General features: G+C 51.9%; 1 protein-coding gene across 1 annotated transcript in view; it reads left to right on the forward strand.

The window, feature by feature from the left end:
• The window catches only part of Inpp5d (inositol polyphosphate-5-phosphatase D), a 109,443-nt gene that overhangs the window by 69,818 nt on the left and 18,922 nt on the right, over positions 1-20,703 (forward strand). Inside the window, exons 10-18 of the mRNA XM_026412750.2 lie at positions 6,968-7,074; positions 8,784-8,886; positions 10,914-11,110; positions 11,535-11,652; positions 14,421-14,517; positions 15,034-15,172; positions 16,666-16,774; positions 16,924-17,012; positions 19,824-19,905. Coding sequence (XP_026268535.2) covers positions 6,968-7,074; positions 8,784-8,886; positions 10,914-11,110; positions 11,535-11,652; positions 14,421-14,517; positions 15,034-15,172; positions 16,666-16,774; positions 16,924-17,012; positions 19,824-19,905 — 1,041 coding nt within the window. The remainder of the gene's footprint in view (positions 1-6,967; positions 7,075-8,783; positions 8,887-10,913; positions 11,111-11,534; positions 11,653-14,420; positions 14,518-15,033; positions 15,173-16,665; positions 16,775-16,923; positions 17,013-19,823; positions 19,906-20,703) is intronic.

The following is a 20,703-nucleotide window of genomic DNA, read 5'->3' on the forward strand; positions in this document are numbered from 1 at the left end:
TTTGGGACCTTGGCCCACCACTCTGGGTCTCAGTTTCCTCGTCTGTAAAATAGGCATGAGAAAGATGACCTAAGTAACACGGGACAGAGCCCAGCACCTAGGTGTCCCTCTGAGCCGGCTACTGTCTTGGCCCCGGAGCTGTTTGGGCGGGGAACTTCTGGTGCATTGAGTGGCCAATAAATAAACAAATCAACACACTGTCAGCTGCTGATGAGTGCTGCCAAGAAAACAAGAGCCTAACGGGTTAGGAATCAGCGAGGGAGATGGAATAGCCAGCAGAGGGGGACAGGGCGGGCGCCTCTCAGCGAGGAGCGCAGGAGCTGAGAGGTTAGACAGGGGCCCGAGGGGAGGGTCCCAGATGGGAACAGCCTGTGTGGACTCTGGCAGCACAAGCAGGCCTTGGGGAAGGGCAGAAAGGGCTGGGGAGCCTCACCCGTGATCTGCTGGGAGGCTGAGGCAGGAGGAACACGAGTTTGAGGCCAGCCTGGGGTGCTCAGAGGCAGAGAACTGGGGATGACAGCCTTGGGGCCAGGGAAACAAGTTTAGATGCTGTCGCAAATGTACAGGAAGTCTCTGGAAAACTTGGATCCAGAACAGGAGGACTAGACCTCAGTGCCATTGCCTTAGTGCCACGGCAGGGGAAGGACGCTCCGGGGACAACAGTGGATAGCCGGCCCTCCCTGGGGTCACCGTTTCCACCCAGCACTGGGACCTCGGTGTATTTAGGAGGTGGAGTGTGGAAGAATGGGATGGAACAAACCCGTGGGAGCCAAGGAGAGGCCTTGGGAGGAGCTGAGCCGGGCCTGTGCCTTCAGATTCCCCTGTGTGTCCTGGTATGAGAAGGGCACCTGTCACATGAGGGCCTTATGACCTGCTTCAGGGAAGGTCAGAGAGCACTTTCTGCCTCTGCTGTGTTTTGGGTTCCTTTCCTTGATACCCCTCATGTCAAGGTGTCTGTTGGAGGTAGTGGGTCCTGAGCCGCATCAACTGCACACGGGGTGTGCGAAGCCCAGGGCTAGAGTCCTCCCTGGGCCTCAGTTTACTCCTCTGTCAAATGCGATGGTGGTTTTATTCTGGAGGGCTGCCGCCAGGCATGAGGGGCCAACACTGAAGCACATGGGGCCTGGCGTCTGGGGCTGCTCAATGCAATTGGTCACTGTCACCACTGTCACCATTCCACTAATCCTTCCAACACAGCTGTGAGGCAGGCAGAACGGAGCAGTGTGTGTGCATACGTGTATGGGGTGGGGGTAAATCAGGAAGAAAGTCCCTGCGCACTGGGTGACAAGCTGTCATACCTGCAGAACTAAGCCCCTGGCATCAGGGCAGGCCCCTCCGTGCGGTGCCAAGTCGGACGTGAGAAGCCGCGAGTTACTGGCGTTTGAGCACGAGGGCTGTGTGGAAAGCCGTCAGCTTAGAACGGTGCTTCCCTCTTTCCTAGGAGGAGTAAGTTCAGGAGGTCGGTTGTACAGCAGGTGACTCCAGCTAATGACAGTAGGTTGAATTCTTGGAAACTGCTGAGGGACGAGATGTTAAGTGTTCTTGTAGCTGTGGGCAATTGCAATCCAGTGACTTGGAGGCTGAGGCAGGGGGATTGCAAGTTCAAGACCAGCCTCAGCAACTTACTGAGGCCGTTTCCAAAAGTGATAAAGCTGGGGATGTGGCTCAGTGGTAAAGTACCTCGGAGTTCAATTCGCAGTACCCCCCCCAAAAAAAAAGTGTCCTCACAATAATGGCAAGTATGAGTGGTGACGAATGTGTCGATGCACTACGTTTGCCCGTTCCACCCTGTGTATGCACTCAGAACACCATGTGGTACCTGATACTTTGCGTATCATTTTACTTAAGCAGAGCTGGGCATGTAGCTCAGTGGTAGAAGGCTTGCCTGGCATGCCTGAGGCCCTGGGGTTCAATTCCCCAGACTGGGGCAGGGGACTAAGTAACGGGGAGGGGGTGGGAAGGAGAAAACAGCACTGATACCCAGCGCCTGCCAGCCCTCACTCTGGGGCACACACCCAGCTCTTGTCGCCCCCCACCAGGTTGACGGAGCTGTAGTAGCTCTGTCATGACACCCGTCACATCAGAAGACACCCACCTGTTCACAGTCTGTCCGCCCACCCATCCCCCGCCAAGGACAGCGAGGTCTTTACCTTATGCCCCGGCCTGGCTGCATGCTCAGGGACATTCCCCATAAGTCCCAGCTCCCCTCACATGTGGGCTCCACCAAGCTGGGGTGTGGGTCTCTTGTTCACCTCTAAAACCCAGAACTGTGCAGAGCCCAGAGTAGTGGTCAGTGCAGGAATGAATTTCCCAGCAGATGCGTATTGGTGAATACACGACGAGCAGCTGAGGTCATGCAGCGCCCTCGGTCCTGCGTTTAGGCAGCCTCTTCATAGCTGAGAGGCAGTGTGCCTCACGGCCGAGGCCTTTGGTAAACTGGGTGCTCATCCCAGAGCCAGGACTTGGTCATACTGTGATCTTGGGAAAGCAGCTTGACTCTGGAATCTCCATGTCCCTCTCTGCAAAACAGGGCTTCCTGCCAGTGGCTGTGAGATGAGTGGGTGAGGCCTGTCTTTAGCCCAGAGCCTGGCTCACAGTTTCCAAGTTTGGCTGTTAGCATGAAGTGTCGCCTGCCTGCAGGAGCTCTGTGGCTGCAGGCTTTGGTCACCATGTACCATAATATCTTTGGCATTATGGTCTTTAAACATAGGAAAAGACTGTCGCTCTATGACAAAATTGTAATGCATTCACTTTCTGAGCACCTGCTCCATGCCAGGTGTGGGTATCAGGTGGGGTCCTAGCTGTCAGGGAGGTTGCATTCAGCAGGAGGAGTAAAGGAGAAATCAACAAACACAGACCTGCGCTCGTGAACCAGGAACCTGCCTCGGAGCAATAGCTCCAGGCTGGGGATTAAACAGGAAGACAGGACAGTCAGGAGCCAAAACCTCCCTCAGTGTGTCACGGAATGAGACCTGAGCATGGGCATGTTGACAGTCATGCCCAGAAGGAGGCCAGGCGGGGTGACTAGGTGAGAACAAGGCTGGCAGGGAAGGCTGGCTGCCCGAGCATGGAGGAGGCAGAGGCTGGGTGGGTTCAGCTGGTGCGGCTCGCTGAGCGCTGAGCTGCCACGAGGTTTTAAGCGGGGGACGCCATGATCCCACTGTAACAGGTCACTGGCTGCTGTGCTGAGCATCAGTTGTGAGGGGGAAGGAAGAGTGGGGACAGAAAGACCAATTTAAGAGGTCATGACAGTAGTCAGGCAGGAGATAATGGCTTGAAATGAGGAGAGGTAAACAGTCTGGTTTGAAGGAAGAAGGAAGAATGGCGGCCCGAGGAGCGCAGAAGAGCTGGCTTTACTAACCCCATGTGAGAAAAGAGAGCCACTTACTGGCCCTGGTCAAATAAGAATCCCATCAAGGAGGTTGTCACGCCCTGGCAGCAGCCGCAGAGTCCTGGAAACAGATGTTCAAGAAAACCAGCAGTTCAGAGGGAAGGAGATGCCTGAGAGTAGCTGAACTGCAAAACTGCAGGGCATCCGGGTCGCAGGGGAGGGAATCGTACCGTGGGACACTTCCTGCTGCCACTGGCAAGGCCCATGGGATTCCCGAGCACAGAGCACACACACGTCACCCACAGTTTCCGTCTGGTGACACTCCTAGCTTCTGGAGCATACGTCCACTATGATCATTTCCCTTCCAGAAGCCAATACTCAGAGGCACAAAGGGAAGGGGAAGAGGTGAGAACAAGGAAATCTTTGTAAGTGGGAAGTAGAGGTAACGGCAGCCAACTTAGAGAACCGAGCAGCTAAGCATGAAGCACGAGGGGAGGAGAATGGAGGCGCCATGGCTCATCCAGGGGCCACCATGGGTTGGGAACTGAGAGCACCGGGGGCCCTGGAAGTGGGGTGAAGGGCCCGATGGAAACCCGTCAGAGAGCCGCAGCCCCCAGCTGGCTCCACTGCACACAGCCAGAGGTGCCCTGGCTCGTTGGTCAGGAGATGGGTGTTTCCTCTCCAGGGGAGGTAGAGGCCTGGGGGCCGCTGGACCTGGTAAGGGTAGAGACCCTACTGAAAGCAAAGAACCAGTGATGATGGTGACAGTGGCTTTCCAAGTGCTGAGAGCTCGGCCTTCTTTCCTGAAGGATGCCAGCAGGCCCAGGCAGGAGGGCGGAAGCATCTTTTCTGGATGATGTGACCACCCCTGAGGCAAAGATGAAAGTGCTGCCATCAAGTGACCACCCAGCGGAGAAGCCCTGCTCAAAGGAGCCCACACCACTGATACCACCCAGCCTGTCAAGGGTCACCAGAGCAACCTTCATGCCCCATGGTGGGGCCTTCTTGAATAGTTGTATTTTGGATCATCTATAAGCCAAAATACCATAAAAGTTTTAAAACTGTGCTGCAGAAGTATTTTACTAGTAAGCAGAGATACACAACATGTAGTTCAAGTATGGAAAGCTCTTGAAATACTGGAAAGGTCTAGTCCAAGGTCAGCCAGTGGTATAGGGATGTTTTTGCTTTAAACTTCAGCTTGTTGGTGTTTGCTGCTTTTTCACCAATGAGAATAGATTGTTTATGTAATGAAAGAAAATAATTAAAAAGAAAAGAGCACAGGAGGGCTGTCAATTCTTCCCACTTATTTTTCCTGGGTCCACTGTGAGCACAAGGCAGACCCACCCTCCCTTAGGTTGCAATCAGTAGAGCGGCTGACTTTAAATGAGAGTATACACAATTTCCAGTTGTCCCACATGACATGACGGATGTTTACCTGCTTCAGTTCTACAAAGCCAGCAATTTTATGTGATTCAACTTCAAAATTGCAAATCTTGGTGAGTCCCCTCTGAAGGCAGCAGCTCACAAAGATGTAATGGTGGCTGTCTTTATTGAGACCTGCCTTTAGCTGGTTTAGATGGCTCAAGATTCTGTGTCTCCATTTATCACTGTCTTTTTGTGGGGGGAAGGGAGGGGGATACTGGGGATTGAACTCAGGGACACTCGACCACTGAGCCACATCCCCAGCCCTATTTTGTATTTTATTAGAGACAGGGTCTCACTGAGTTGCTTAGCGCCCTGCTTTTGCTGAGACTGGCTTTGAACTTGCGATTCTCCTGTCTCAGACTCCCAGGCCACTGGGATTACAGACATGCACCACCACGCCTGGCCATTTATCACTGTCTTAATCCTTCTGATCTTGCAATCTTTAAGGGAAACCTCAAATAAAAGACAGTGGGACACGAAGACAGAAATAAAGGGAAAAACAAAAACTGTTGGAGGGAATAGATTATACAGATTTAAAAGAATTTAGAGTGCTGTCTAAAAAAGGGAACAGGAGGAAAACAATATAAAAATGAAAGGAGGAGAAGAGAGAGTGGAAGAAGGACGACTCTGGGAAAGGAAAAACTACAAAAATGTAGAAAATAAATGGAAGGGTGGGAGGTAAAATGAAGGAAACTGCCTGAAAGCAGAACAGTGCGGCAGAGCACTGGAAGACAGCAGAGGTGAACTGCTTACGAGGCCCAAGGCCACACGAGGAAACCCTGGAGGAAGAGCTCTGGGAAAGATCAAGTGCAAACCAGACTGTGGGAGTCCTCAGATCACTCCCAGGTTCAGTGATGCATGAGGAGAAACCAGGAGGCCACTGGGCGTGGGAGCGCATTCATAGCTGGGCCTTAGTGCATGGAAAGGGCTCTGCAGAATCAGCAGAAGAGGCACCGGGCAAGAGCTGAAGGGAACCAGGACACGGTTCCTGCCCACCAGCCGAGAGAACACGCGTGAAATGTCCACCAGGATGGTCTTTAGATCCTCAGCACCAGGGTTTTTAACTGGGGCTGGTCGTGGAGGTACCCTCTCCTGGCGAGATCCCTCTTGACATCTAAGGTCCAGGACTCCAACAAAAGGCCACCCTCACTAGCAAGCTCCAGGACAGCATTCACAGGCCCACTGCGCCGATTCTTTTCTGCACAAAGGTGAATCAGAACAGCTTTTTCTCCTTGGTAATGCTGCAAACTGGAGGTGTCGGAGCAAGTCTGCAGAGTCAAGAACGGTTTCAAATTTGGAATCAGTTAAGTGGGAGGGTAGAGTTTTCAGATATAGGAGACTCCAAAAATGTATTAGTTGCCCATTCTTCCTATCTTGGAAAGGTACTAGGGACATTACTGTAACAAAATGAAGGAGTAAGCCAAGACTTGGGGTCCAAGAAACAAGATCCAGTGAGACAGAGCTGGGTATGTTGTTGGATGACACAGGTGTTGGCCCCGAGCTCCACCATCAGACCTAGAAGTGGCGTCCAGAGAGGCTCTGGGAAAGTTTCCCAAGGACAAAGGATGATGAAAAAGCTTGGTCACAGGAAGGAGTTACAGACTTGGGGGGAGTTAGGACCAGTGAGAACCCAAGGCAGGGGGCTGGGGAGTGGCTCAGTGATGAAGTGCCTGCCTAGGCCCTAGCTTGATCCTCAGCACCACATAAAAAAATAAATAAAACAGAGATATTGTGTCCATCTACAACTAAAGGGTTTAAAAAAAGAAGGAAAGAGCCGTGCACGGTGGCACACATCTGTAACCCTAGTGACTTGGGTTGCTGAGGCAGGAGGATGGAGATTTCAAGATCAACCTCAATAACTTAGGGAGGCCTTACGCAACTTAGCAAGGCCCTGTCTCAAAATAAAATATAAAAAGGCCTGGGAACAATGTTGAGTGGTAAAGCATCCCTGGGTTTGCTCCCCAGTCCAAAGAAAAAAAGTAAATTAAATTTATAGGTAAATTAAAAGCAAAAGAAGGAAGGGGAAGGGGAAGCAGAAAGGCAGAACATCTAGGAGCAGCAGGATCTGGAGACCAGACAGAGACTTAGGGCTCAGCCTGTGGACAGGAGGGTCAGAGGAGTTGATGGTCCGGAGTCTGGACCTGGTGGAGACTGGGACGTATTGGCTGGATGTGTGGATGAACAAGGAAGTTAACTTCCATTTTTCTTAAGTCCTGCAGCTCATCAAGTCACAGAAATTCCTGAACAAGTTGGTGATTTTGGTGGAAACAGAGAAGGAGAAGATCCTGCGGAAGGAATATGTTTTTGCTGACTCCAAAGTAAGTGACAGCAAACCTCCAAGAGGGACCGAGAGGAGGGTGAGGGGACCCCTGTCTATTGAAGATGGTAATGGGCCGGGGAGTGTGCACCGGTAGCTCACTTCTCAGCAACCCACTTCACGCCTGGGGAAGGCAAGGCCTGTTCTGCGTCAGCCAGAGTGTGTGCTGTCACGCTCTGGCTGCCCCAGGAGCTCCTGTGCCACCTTGCCTGGCTGCATCCCTTCAGGCACATCCTTCATCACCTGCTCCTTGCCCAGCCCTGGGCCTGGCTGGGAGGCTTTGAGCTTCTCTGGGCTGGACTTGAGAGCGCTTTGGGGACCTGGATTTAATTCTATCTAGTGCCCCCTCTAGGAAACTTGTTTCTGCACTTTGCCCCACTCAGAGGAAGTACGGTGCTCCTGCCAGGACTGGCTCCTAGAGGAAACAGTGCTGTGGGGCCAGTGGGAAGCCAAGGGCAGGCCCCTCTGCAGCCAGAGGTGGGCTTCTCTGCCACCTGAGCACTTACCTTAGAAGTCTCAATCAGGAACTGAGACCCATCAAGCCCCACTGTTCAGTCCCCTCTGTCCAGTTCAGAGGAGGCCATTGGGCCACAGAGCAGTAAGGACATCTATCACAGAGGTGCTGGCTGACCCACATGCCACAGAAGGTCATGTAAGGTCAGTCAGCACCTACATTAAAAAATAGGATGCATGAGCCAGTAGTGGGAGGTGGAAAGACTACTGGAAGGACAGTATTCTGGGCACAGGGATATAGGTCCAAAACCAGTTCATTCTGCCCCAGTTTTGCAAACTCAGAAGGATTGAGACATGGAATCTTGAGCCATCTAAACCAGCTACAGGCAGGTCTCAATAAAGACAGCCATCATTACATCTTTGTGAGCTGCTGTCTTCAGAGGGGACTCACCAAGATTTGCAATTTTGAAGTTGAATCACATAAAATTGCTGGCTTTGCAGAACTGAAGCAGGTAAACATCCGTCATGTCATGTGGGACAACTGGAAATTGTGTATACTCTCATTTAAAGTCAGCCGCTCTACTGATTGCAACCTAAGGGAGGGTGGGTCTGCCTTGTGCTCACAGTGGACCCAGGAAAAATAAGTGGGAAGAATTGACAGCCCTCCTGTGCTCTTTTCTTTCATTACATAAATAATCTATTCTCATTGGTGAAAAATTAGCAAACACCAACAAGCTGAAGTTTAAAGCAAAAATACCCCTATACCACTAGCTGACCTTGGATGTTTGATTCAACCCATACATTTATATTTTTTAAAAAAACAAAATACAGGAATGCAATCTATACTGGTTTGCATCAAGTAGCTTTCCTTACTAGCTACAGATTATGGCATCTCTCCTTGTTGGTTAAGTACTTCTGCACCATAATTACTTGACCAGATTCTAGTTTATGGATGAACAGATCCCCCATGATAGGACGTGAAGGTTGTTTCTGAGCTTGTCTGGTTTGCAACATGTGCTGCAGAGCCACGGAGGGCTGGATCTTTGGATGGTTCCAGGATTTCTCTAGAGTCAGGTCCTCCGGTGGAATGGCTGGGTCAGAGAACACTTGCTGACTCGGGATGCGATTCCCAGGTTGCGGTTCGGTCAGTGCAGAATGACTTACACTCCCCCCGGTTTTCTTGGCTGAGTCCTTTGCAAAGTGTGATGTGCAGGGAGGCAGAGGCCTTGCTCAGTCTGTCCGCCCTTTCATCCCCAGAAGAGAGAAGGCTTCTGCCAGCTCCTGCAGCAGATGAAGAACAAGCACTCGGAGCAACCGGAGCCCGACATGATCACCATCTTCATCGGCACCTGGAACATGGGTGGGTCCCTGTGCCCCTCCCTCCTGTCCCATCTCCTTTGGTTTTGCTTTTCCTGCGGTTGAGGGACACCCCCAACTCTCCTGCCTTCTTGCCCCTGCCCAGTCTCCTTTCTGAGGAATTCTACTCCTTCCCCGGGGCATGAGCAAGAAAAAGGAGCTCTGGGTAATTGTACCCCGGAGCAGCAGGGTGGGCTTTGGAAGAAAGAATCTGAGTATCTAGGTGGAGGGGCCCACTGGAGCACCCTGCCAGCATTGGTAGCTTGCCTAGGGGACCCAGGCCTGGGAGAAAGAAGTCCATTCCTGATTTATCCAGAGAGAGATCAATAGGTCTGGAGGTAGGTAAGTGGATAGACAGGTAGGTAGGTAGGTAGGTAGATAGGTGGATGAATAGAGTGACAGAGAGATGCCCAGTTAAATTTGAATTTCATAGGAACAACAAATAAATTTTTAGTATAAGTGTTTGGCCAGAAATAAATATATAAATACCAAATATATACTACATATATTTATATACTTATATAGAAGTTAAATAGATACTAAGGAATATAAATTTTCTAAAGAATGTTGACATAAGTACTCAGCTAGAAATCAATTAGTAAGTAGGAGATGTCCATTTAAATCTGAATCTCAGATCAATAGCTGTTGCTTATTCTAAAAACCTCCCAGGGCTGGGGATGTGGCTCAAGCGGTAGCGCGCTCGCCTGGCATGCGTGCGGCCTGGGTTCGATCCTCAGCACCACATACCAACAAAGATGTTGTGTCCGCCGAGAACTAAAAATAAAAACCTCCCATTTTTCTGCCTTTGTCCTGGGTGGAGTCAGGCCACCCCAGTACCTGGACCAGTATGTAGTCACCTGGCAGAATCCTGGAGGAAGGCTTGAGCACCCTTTAGAGAGGCGGGGGCTGCTTGGAACTGAGAGGGTAGTGGGGAGGGGCCAGGATTCCAGAAGATAGGTGGGAGATTCTGGGTCTCCGCGTCCACTATGGCTCCTGACCCCGGGTCTGCAGAGCATTAGCCTTCCCTGTGACTTTTGACCCCTGAGCTTGCCAGGTCAAGCCCACATGATTTGGGGGTCACAGCAGTGCTAAAGGAGAGACCTGGCCAGGGCCTTGGGGCCCCACATCTTCCGTTTCAGTATCTTATTGTCCGCCTGGCTCTCCCGCACTCGCCCAGGGCTTCATGCATGTGGCCTGGGGCACTTTCCATTTTTCCCTTCATCAGCAGAGGTTTCTTTGGGTTGGACACAGTCAGTGTCCCGTTGCACACTGGAAGGGTGGCAGGGTCCCCACAGGGTGACCCACCAGCCCAGCATTCATGCACCAGCTGGGAGCCCCCAGGAAGCAGAATTCAGCCAATACTGTCATTCCGCTTCTTGGGTTTCTCGGCCCTTGTGAGCCAAGAAGCCACCTCTGTGAAAAAGGAAAATGTTCTCTCATCCTCCTGGGGCATCCTTGTTCTTGCTGTTTCATCTCATTTTTCTTTTCTTTTGTTTTTAAATTTTTTTTTTTTTTATTGTGAGAACAGGTTCTAAGTTGCTTAGGGCTTTGCTAAATTGAGGCTGACTTTGAACTTGCAGTTGTCCTGCCTCAACCTCCCAAGTCACTGGGATGACAGGCATGTGGCACCATGTTGGACTTTCCTCTCCTTTTTGGAAATGGAAATGGAGGGGGCCTGCTAGCTCTCCCTGTTCTCCGGTGAACACCTGCTCATCTCAGCTCTTGACTGAGACCTCCTTTGGTGGAGGAGCCTCCAACCCAAACACGTCAGCTCCCTTGGCAGATTCACCAGTAGAATATAGATTCCTGAGGGACAGGACAAGTCCTAATGCATGAAGAGCTCTGACCCCTGACTGACTCTGGGGTGATGTTGGTGCTTGGTTTCTCATCAAAAGCATTTGCTGGAATGGTTTTGCCTGATGATGTGACCTGCCCTTATGTCCCCCATGATCCTTCTGCTGTTTTGATCCCCTTGCTGCTGTTGATCTGGTGTGCCTTCAACTCACTTGGTGTTGGGTTTTGCTGTTGAAGGTAACGCCCCCCCTCCCAAGAAGATCACGTCCTGGTTTCTCTCCAAGGGGCAGGGAAAGACGCGGGATGACTCAGCTGACTACATCCCTCATGACATCTACGTGATCGGCACCCAGGAGGACCCCCTGGGAGAGAAGGAGTGGCTGGAGATACTCAGACACTCCCTGCAAGAGGTCACCAGCATGACTTTTAAAACGGTGAGCAGCTGGCCACACCCCGTGGTGCCCGAGGACAGTGGGCTTTGCTTCCATGGAGCATCTCCAGCACTGTAGGCTTGAGCTACCACCTCTGCCCCTCCACTGAGCCCCCACTTCCTTAGCCACAGAGACGGACCTGGAGGCTGTACTCAGATTGATGGGGTCAGTGGGCTATTGCTGAAAATCATGAGCCCTCCTCCTTCCCAGCCCCTGCTTGTAGGAGATAATCTTGGAAATGTTGTCAGCCCCAGGTGTCACCTTAAGATGCTTTCTCTCCTGGTGGGGCATCGGGAGGAGTGCCCTGAAGGCTAGGGGGTACAGACAGGGCACGCCATTCCCTGTGCTCTGGGGCCAGGGCTGGGCCATTCCTTGTGCTCTGGGTTCAAATACTATACCAAGTGTTGCAACGCTGTCCTCCCACCAGGTCGCTATCCACACGCTCTGGAACATCCGCATTGTGGTGTTGGCCAAGCCAGAGCACGAGAACCGGATCAGCCACATCTGCACTGACAACGTGAAGACTGGCATCGCGAACACCCTAGGTAAGCAGGGCAGGCACCAGTCCTCCCAGCACACTCTGCTTTGTCCTTCTCACAAAACAGGAACGAGGTGGCTGATGGGTGGCGCCTTCTTCATAAATGAGGCTGGGGTTGACCACAGGCTGGTGCCTGACCTGGATCCCAGCTCTGAGCCTGTGAGCCCCAGTCACAGCACTGCAGAGAGCTGAGAGAGAGACCAAGCGTGGGAGCGTGTGTGTGCGTGCTCATGTGCATGTGCTTCTGTGTGTACGTGTGACTAGGGGTGTGTGAGCCTATGGGGGCGTGGCTCAGGATGTGTGCTTGTGCTGTAAGTCTGTGAGTGTGCCACCCTGTGTCTGTTAGTCTGTGCTTGTGAGTGTTGATCTATCGTGTGAGTGTGGGGGGGTGGGTAGGTGCATACAGGCCAGGGTGGAGTCGGAGGTTAGGCCATTGGGTTTTGGTGGCTGGAGTCGGGGACAGAACAGAGTCCCAGAGGAGACAGGAAATGGAAGGATTGTTGCAATCCCATGTGAAAAACTCGGCGTTTTGCTGGCAAACCTCAAACCGCCCTGCCACACCCACTCATCTGTCCTTCCTTCCTGCCTCAGTGGTGGTGGGGACAGCACCGGCTGTGCCCTGGTCGGAGCCCAGCCCTTCAGCTGCCCGGGAACTTCCCCTTGTCTGGAGTCCGTCCTGCCCTGGCTACGTGCCTTCCTTGCCACGCCCACCCACACAGCAAAGTTCACTGAAACCTCACATTGCAAAACATACCCTGCCTCAGCCAAGCCCAGCTCTGGTCACCCATCAGTCCTCAGGGCAGCGAAGGCCTCCTGAGAGTGGACCCCACACAAGGCCACGGGCCAGAAGCTTTACCCGCATGATCTGACTGAACAGCAGTGCCCTGTGGGGAGGCCCTGTTAGCGTCCCAGAGGAAGAGACGGGCCACATGGCTGTGTCCTAATTTGGCCAAGGCCCAGGGACAAAAAGTGGTGGGTGGGGTTCAAACCCAGATGTGGGTCTTTAGACCCAACTGCCAGAAGGGGAGGGAGCTGGAGAGGAGGCCTGGGAGAGGAGGGGAAGCGCAGGCCCAGCAGCATTCGGCACAGGGCAGAGCAGGATGCCAGAGCTGGCCCGGGCCTGGGCACACTGATGACACCCCCCCCCCCAGCTGCAGGTTCCTCCTCTGGAACCCGGGAAGCTGAGCCAGGTCTAGGTTCTAAATGTCCTAGTAGCCGCATTAAAAATAAAAAGGAGGTCTGGGCTTGTGCCTCGGTGGTAGAGCGCTTGCCTCGCACGTGCGAGACCCTGGGTTCCATCCACATAAAAATAAATAAGTGAAATAAAGGTATTGTGTCCAACTACAACTAAAAAGTAAATATTAAAAAAAAATAAAAAGGAAATAGGTGGAATTAGTTTTAAGAACAGATTTCAGTGAACCTCACACATCCAAAAAGTTATCATTTCAGTAGGTGTTCATTACATATCTAGCTGTTTTTCTTACCTTGGGCACAGGAGGGTTTTACACTTAGAGCCCCTGTCATTTGGGATCCAGTGTGTTCCAAGTGCTCAGGCATGTGTGGCTATGGCTCTCGGGTTGATCAGAGCAGGTTCCCCAGCTCCAGCCTGGCTCAGGCTGGAAGACGGGCTGTGAAGGCCAGCTGTGATATGAGGGGAGCCTCTGTCACAGCCACTCAGCACCGGGAACCCTGAAGGCAGCTGTACGCAGATGATACCTGGATGAAGGGGCAGAGCTGCGTGTTGATAGAACATTATTTGTAAATGCTAAAATCAGAATTTCATCTCTTAGCCGGGTGCAGTAGCTCAAACCTGTATTCCCAGTGGCTCAGGAAGCTGAGGCAGGAGGATCTCGAGTTCAAACCCAGCCTCAGAAACTTAGCGGGCCTTAAGTAACTCAGTGAGACCCTGTCTCTAAATAAAATATTTTTAAAAGGGCTGAGGATGTGTCTCAATGTTTAAGTGCCTCTGGGTTTAATCCTCCGTATCAATATATATCTTAATGTGTTATGAAAGATTATTTTTCTTTTGAAAATTTTTTCCCCTGAACCATTTAAAAAAGTAAACACTGACTTAGAGGGCTTGTCAGGCACACATCTCTGGACCCCAGAACTTCAGCGTTGGTAGCAATTTGGTGTTTCCCCTTCTAGCAAGTTTCCAGGTGCTGCTGCCACTGGTGCAGGGAGCATCCCTTGAGAACCGCTTGTCTAGAACAGATCTGCCAGGGAGGCCTGTGGTCTCCCTGCAGCCCTGAGTTAGCCAGGGTGGGGGTCAGTCCACCCAGCCGGGCCACTTCCTCCCAAATCCTCTTCCAAGTCCTCTGCCTGCCCTTTTTTTTTGGTATTCCGGGGCATCTACCACTGAGCCCCATCCCAGCCCTAGTTTTGTATTTTATTTAGACACAGGGCTCACTGAGTTGCTTAGGGCCTCACTTTTTGTTTTGCTGAGGCTGGCTTTGAACTCACAATCCTGCCTCAGCCTCCCGAGAAGCTGGGATTACAAGCGTGCCACCACCCTCAGCCTCTGCCTGCTTTTGATGGTCCCTGCCTGCCTGGCACAGTGGCCACTGACGTGCCTGCCAGCCTCCTTCCTCTGCCCTGCTGAGGAGCCCAGGGCTGTTGGTCCTCACTGTCACCATGACATGACGTCTCCCAGCCCGTGGGACCTGCTTGCTCTTTCTTCCCTGCTTCTCTAGCTCTTTCTCAGTGCCATCTCCTTACCCCTTGATGAGTTTCCTATTTGACTTCTCTGACTCTCCTGCTCTTCCCTCCCTTTAGGGAACAAGGGAGCTGTGGGGGTGTCATTCATGTTCAATGGAACTTCACTTGGCTTCGTTAATAGCCACTTGACTTCTGGAAGTGAAAAGAAACTCAGGTAATGGGGCGCGTCCCCCAGAAGCCTGTGTCTGGGTTACTTGTCCAGGCAGCCCTCACCCCTGAACCCCTGACGACCTCTTCAGTGCCTGCCCAGGACCATCTGGGCATCTACCAGCCTTTAAGGGCCTCCTATGGTCTCAGTAGAGGCAACTGCAGTCCAGTAGGGCCCTCGGGTGTGGGATGACTTGTCTGGAGGACAAAAGTGACATTAGTGTCATTAAGCTCGTAGATACCTAGCCAACACTCCCATGTCCACGGGGAGACCTTGTGGATCAAGGCCTGGTTTGCCTACTGGTGGCCAGTCACGGATGGCCGTCTAGAACACCCCTCTGCTGAGCACATTCCACTGCTGTGGCTCTGGTCCTCTGTTCCCAGCTTGGTCTCAAAAGCCCTGCTGCCCGCGTGGGAAGGTGGTCACTGCCCCAAGGCTGGACACATGCCTACGCTGACCTCGGCCATGGTGGAGTGGGGAGCTGTGACCTCATGCCAGGTGGCCTCTTTTTCCTTGCATTAGGCGCAACCAAAACTACATGAACATTCTCCGGTTCCTGGCCCTGGGGGACAAGAAACTGAGTCCCTTTAACATCACTCACCGCTTCACCCATCTCTTCTGGCTCGGGGACCTCAACTACCGCGTGGAGCTACCCACCTGGGTAAGGAGCACTGGTTGGGCTGGGGCTGCGGCCGCCAGGCACAGAGGCTCCTAGGGTTGGCTCAGGACAGAGTCCTGGAGCCAGGACACACAGAGCAGGTCAGGCAGCAGCAGCTGTCAGGGCCCCACGCTGTGCCATCGCAGAGTTTCCACCATTGTGTGGAGCTCTTCTCACGCCAGCTTCTCACCTGACTGTCCTGTCCACCCCTCCTCCCTGTCACTGCCTCTCAGTTATCCAGGAAGGGCAGGACCAGTGCATTCATCTCACCACATCGTGGTCCCAGCCAGTCTGAGGAAGACATTTTTTGAGTTCAGTGCCCACCCATGGTCGGGAGAAAGGTGGGCCGACTTGTGGTTGAACATGTCTCGGAAGCGGGGACAGGGAAGAGGCGAGAGGAAGAACATGAGTGCCCTTTGCTTGGAGACTGGGGTTCACCTGCAGGCTGTAGGTAGATGCTCTGACCCCGCAGTCCTGTGAGAGGAAGGGAACGGAACAGGGCCTGACGTGGTGTGCGGACAGGGACACTGAGGCCCGGGAGGACTAGAATGCAGCTGAGGGCCGCAGTGCAGGGGTGCACACCTGGAATCCCAGCGACTTGGAAGGCTGAGGCAGGAGGGTTGCAGCTGTTGGGCTAGCCACAGCAATTTAGGGAGGACTTAAATAACTTAGTGAGACCACGTCTGAAAATAAAGAATTAAAAGGAACTGGAGAGGTAGCTCAGTGATGCAGTGCCCCTGATTCAATCCCCAGAACCAAGAAGAAAGAAACCTGCTGAGGGTTGATTGTGTTCTCTGAGAGGGGTCTGTCCATTTCCCAAGCATCTTTCCACATGATCCCATGTCCCTCGGTCACCTCTGGGTCTCTGACCACCTGAGCAGCTCTGTAGAGACCAAACAGGGGCATCCATCTGTATGGTGCCCAGCCACGCACGTCCTTCCTCACAAGATGCCCTGGGCAGCTTTCCTCTTCTCCCTTGTCATCCAGCTGGCACATGGGAGGCTACTGGCAGGGCCCCCACTTCCTGCCCCTTCCCTGCAAAGGGGCTGTCACAGCTGCTCACCAAAGCAGAGACTCAGCACCTGGTTCAAGGTCACAGAAGGGGTGGGAGGGAGGACTCCTATCCAAGGCCAGCACATCCCACGAATGTCACACTGACTCGTGGGGTCAGACCAGCCAGGATCAGGGAGGCTGAGGCCCAGAGAATAAGCAAGAAGCATGCCTCCCCGTCTCCTCAGGGTTAGGAAAGACGACACTCAAGTCAGGATACATGCGAGTGTGGACTAGCCTGGAGCTAATGCTACTGGGATGATTCCGGGCTCTCTCTAGAGTTTTCCTTGTTAATTAGTCGAGTACCAGGAAGCAGCCGCCCAGCTGCCAGGCCTGGGCCTGGGGAGTGCAGGCACCCCAGGCCCTGGTGTGGCTGAAGGCAGCGGGAGGCGCCTTCTTGATGCACTGGTGAAGGAGGCTTCTCACCTGGGCGTGTCTGGCTCCAGGAGGCAGAAACCATCATCCAGAAAATCAAGCAGCAGCAGTACGCAGATCTGCTGTCCCACGACCAGCTGCTCACGGAGAGGAGGGAGCAGAAGGTCTTCCTGCACTTCGGTGAGGACACAGTCTGTCCTGCGCCCTTTCCAGCTGTCCTTCTGTCTCCCCAGACATCCTTACCAGGGGACGGATGGCCTCGGGGAGGAGGGAAACGGGGCGGGGTGGCGGCTGGGGAACTACAACTGAAACCCTCGTGTCTGTTTCAGAGGAGGAGGAGATCACGTTCGCGCCCACCTACCGCTTTGAAAGACTGACTCGGGACAAATACGCGTACACCAAGCAGAAAGCGACAGGGGTGAGTCCCCCCAGAGTCCTCTCCTGTCCTCTCGCCCATCTCGTTCCCCCCACACCTCTGTTCCCAGAAAGGCAAACAGGAAGTGGAAAGCAACAACAATGACAAAAGGAAATAAATAAATCAGAAGTCACGTGCCACTGGTGTCACCCTGCAGAAGCTGGTGATCTACCTGTGCACGGCGAAGACTCGAACTCACACTTAGATTTTACCTTCTGTTGGGATTTTTTTTTTCATGGTGTTGGGATTGAACCCAGGGGTGCTCCACCACGGAGCCACCTCCCCAGCCCTTTCATTTTTTATTTTGAGGCAGGGTCTCACTAAGTTGCTGAGGCTGGCTTCAAACCTCAGCCTTCCAAGTAGCTGGGATTATTGGCATGTGCCACCACACCCAGCTATCCAGATATTCTAAAGGGATATTCTGAAAGGATTTCAAATCATTATTTCTTTAACTGGGTTCTGAAGCTTATTTAAAAAAAAAAAAAAAAAAACAACCAACCAAACAAAACAACACCAAGACCTGTGATTGAGTATGTTTGCTAAACTGACAAGCGGATCCACATGCAACAGTTTCTCATTGCAGGACTTATCAGAGCCCTTTATGGGCTTCAGAGCATGCAGTCCTCCATGAAGAAATCTGTGCCAAGCTCAGTTAGTCACAGAACATCAATCCGTATCTCAGTGAAGCCACTTGGGTTCCAAAGAATTGTGTTTGGAGAAAGAGGCAATGGAAGATTTATTTGTTGAAAGATATTCTGATGGCCTGGGGGGTGGGGTGGGGCTAGGCGCTCTCCTAGGTGCTAAGAGGTCAAAGGTGAATGAGACGCCTGCCCCAGGGAGTCTATAGTAGGAAAGACCAGGCAAATGTGCAGTGACTGCAACTGGGACAGACATGGTTCTGCCAAGTCAAAAAGGAGCAGTCCAGGGAGGAGGTGGCCACTGGGGCAGGGAAGGAGCCAGAGGCTTCTTAGAGATGACCTTGGAGGTGCTTGAAGGGCAGCTTGAGTTTCGACAGATAGCCATGACCAGGGGGGCAGGGGAATAAGCACTTGGGGCTGGAGGAGAAGCGAGCACGAGGAGCTGGTGGAGGTTTGGCTGGACTTTGGAGAGACACTTTGAATAGAATCTGTGAGGTGAAATGAGACGGCGAGAGGCCAAGGGTGGTTCTTCTTCCCGCTGATGAGCAGATGAATCCCTGGTGAAGGTTTTCAGAAATGCCGATGCCTGAGCCTCATCCCCAGAGGTTCTGATGCAACAGGTCAGGGGCCTGACCTCTGTGTGATTATGGAGGTCCACAGGAGACGGCAATGTTAAGTGTTTGGTAGCATCCACAAAAGCCAAACGTTCCCTTTTTTATGATTCAGGAATCTACTTCGGTGTATACTTAAAATTTAAAAATACTAGTGCATTTGTTCATCAAAAGATAAATGCAAGAGGCGGGGCATGGTGGCATGTGCCTGTAATCCCACCAGCTCCTGAGGCTGAGGCAGGAGGATCGAAGGTTCAAAGGCAGCCTCAGCAACTTGGCAAGGCCCTAAGCAACTTAGTGAGAATACTATTTCAACATTTCTTAAAATGAAGGAACTTTTTACAAGCAACAATAGGGATGAAAGGGCCAGACCCCAAAACAGATGCTGAGCAAATCCATTTATGGGAGTTGAAGACCGGGCAGAATCAACTGAGGGAGACCTTAGTCCCCATGGTGTCCTCCCGAGGCGGGGGGTCTTCACAAGGAAGGCGCATAGGAACCTCCCGGGGTGACGTGAACCATTCCTGATGTGGACAGTGGCTTAGCAGGTATACCCAAGGCAAAAATTCATCCAGCTGTACACTTGCTGCATGTGAGCTGATCTCAAGTTAGGGGCAGACGATAATGTGCTAATCCAGAAAGTGAAGGCTGCGAACCAGAACATTCTTGAAAGAAATTTGGTTCGAAAAAAAAGAAAAAAGCAAGGGTAGGCTCTTTTAGGATAAGTACCTTGAGCTAGCTTCCTTCCTTCCTTCCTTCCTTCCTTCCTTCCTTCCTTCCAGCAGGGATTGAACTCAGGGGCAGTCAACCACTGAGCCACATCCCCAGCCCTCTTTTGTATTTTATTTAAAGACAGGGTCTCATTGAGTTGCTCATTGCCTTGCCGTTGCTGAGGCTGGCTTTGAACTTGTGATCCTTCTGTCTCAGCCTCCCGAGCCACTTGGATTACAGTTGTGCACCACCGTGCCTGGCATGCCTTGAGATATAGAGACAAAAAAAGAAAGAGCCAAACCTGGGGAATAAGAATATTGGTTAAGGAGGGTTCTTGGCATTGCCCCCTTGCCTGTCCTTCACACCTGATGGGTGTCTTGCTCGGCACCATAGCCTGAGACCCAGGAGGGGCTCCTCCTCTGTTAGATTCTGTTTGAATGATTCTGTGGGTGTTGGGGACCATGGCTGGGGTATATTTTTAAAGCAAGCAGCAGGAGAAGATGATGGGGACTGGATTAAATAGAAGTAGATGGTTTCTTTGAAACAGGAGGTGAGGATGCAGAAATGCCAAGGTGGTGAGGAGAGCAGGTGCAGAGAGCAGGGAGGTGAACGGGTCTTACTCAGAAACAGGGATCAGGACCTCCCGATATGTGGGACACAGCAGTGCCATTGGGAATTGAGGCAGGTGAAACATTTACCACCACCAGTGGGGAAAGTCTATGAAGAACCAACAGCAGCTGAATTTGAGGATTGCAGAAGCCACCAGTTGACCTTTTCTTTTTTCTTTTTTCTTTTTTAACTGATTTAAAATAAAAAAGTAGCAGGACTTTTCAACACGTGACTTTGATTTACAGATGAAGTACAACTTGCCCTCCTGGTGTGACCGAGTCCTCTGGAAGTCTTACCCACTGGTACACGTGGTGTGTCAGTCTTACGGTGAGTGGAAACGGGGTCGGAAGGTCTGGTCTGACAGTAGCCACACGCTGGGAAGGCCTTGGTCAGCTCATCTGCAAGACGGACGGACTCCTGTGCCCCTGAGGGGGTGGCCCGAAGGAGTTGACATACCCCATCCATGTTGGGGCTGTAGCACAGTAAATGGTCCCTGCTTTTTGTGACAGCTGAATTTTGAGCCCCCTCCCTGCTTTAAATTTTTTTTAGCTACAGATGGACACAGTACCTTTATTTTATTCAGAGAGAGAGAATTTTTAATATTTATTGTTTTCGGCAGATACAACATCTTTATTTTTAATGTGGAGCTGAGGATTGAACCCAGCACCACATGCATGCCAGGCAAGTGTGCTACCCCTTGAGCCACATCCCCAGCCCCTTATTCATTTATTTTCATGTGGTGGCAAAGATTGAAACTAGTGCCTCACACATGCTGGGCAAGTGCTCTACCACTGAGCCCTAGCCCCAGCCCCAAGATCTTTGGAACAAAAAAAGAAATTCAGTTTTACTTCTTTTGAAAGGGACTATATTAAATTTGAGTATATGAAATTGGTGTTTTGTAGTTCAGAAATGGTCAAATACTGGGCATTCATATGGTTCAACTTGATACATGTCATAAAGTACTCACACACATTTGTACAGATAAACCGAGTTAAATCAGTGAAAAAGACATAATACCCAGGGGTGGGGTGCACACCTGTAATCCCACCACCAGAAGGCTGAGGCAGGAGGACTGCAAGGTCAAGGCCAGCCTTGGCAACTTAGTAAGACCTTATCTTGAAATAA

Source organism: Urocitellus parryii, chromosome 1 (genome assembly GCF_045843805.1).
Source record: "Urocitellus parryii isolate mUroPar1 chromosome 1, mUroPar1.hap1, whole genome shotgun sequence".
Classification (NCBI taxonomy): Eukaryota; Metazoa; Chordata; class Mammalia; order Rodentia; family Sciuridae; genus Urocitellus; species Urocitellus parryii.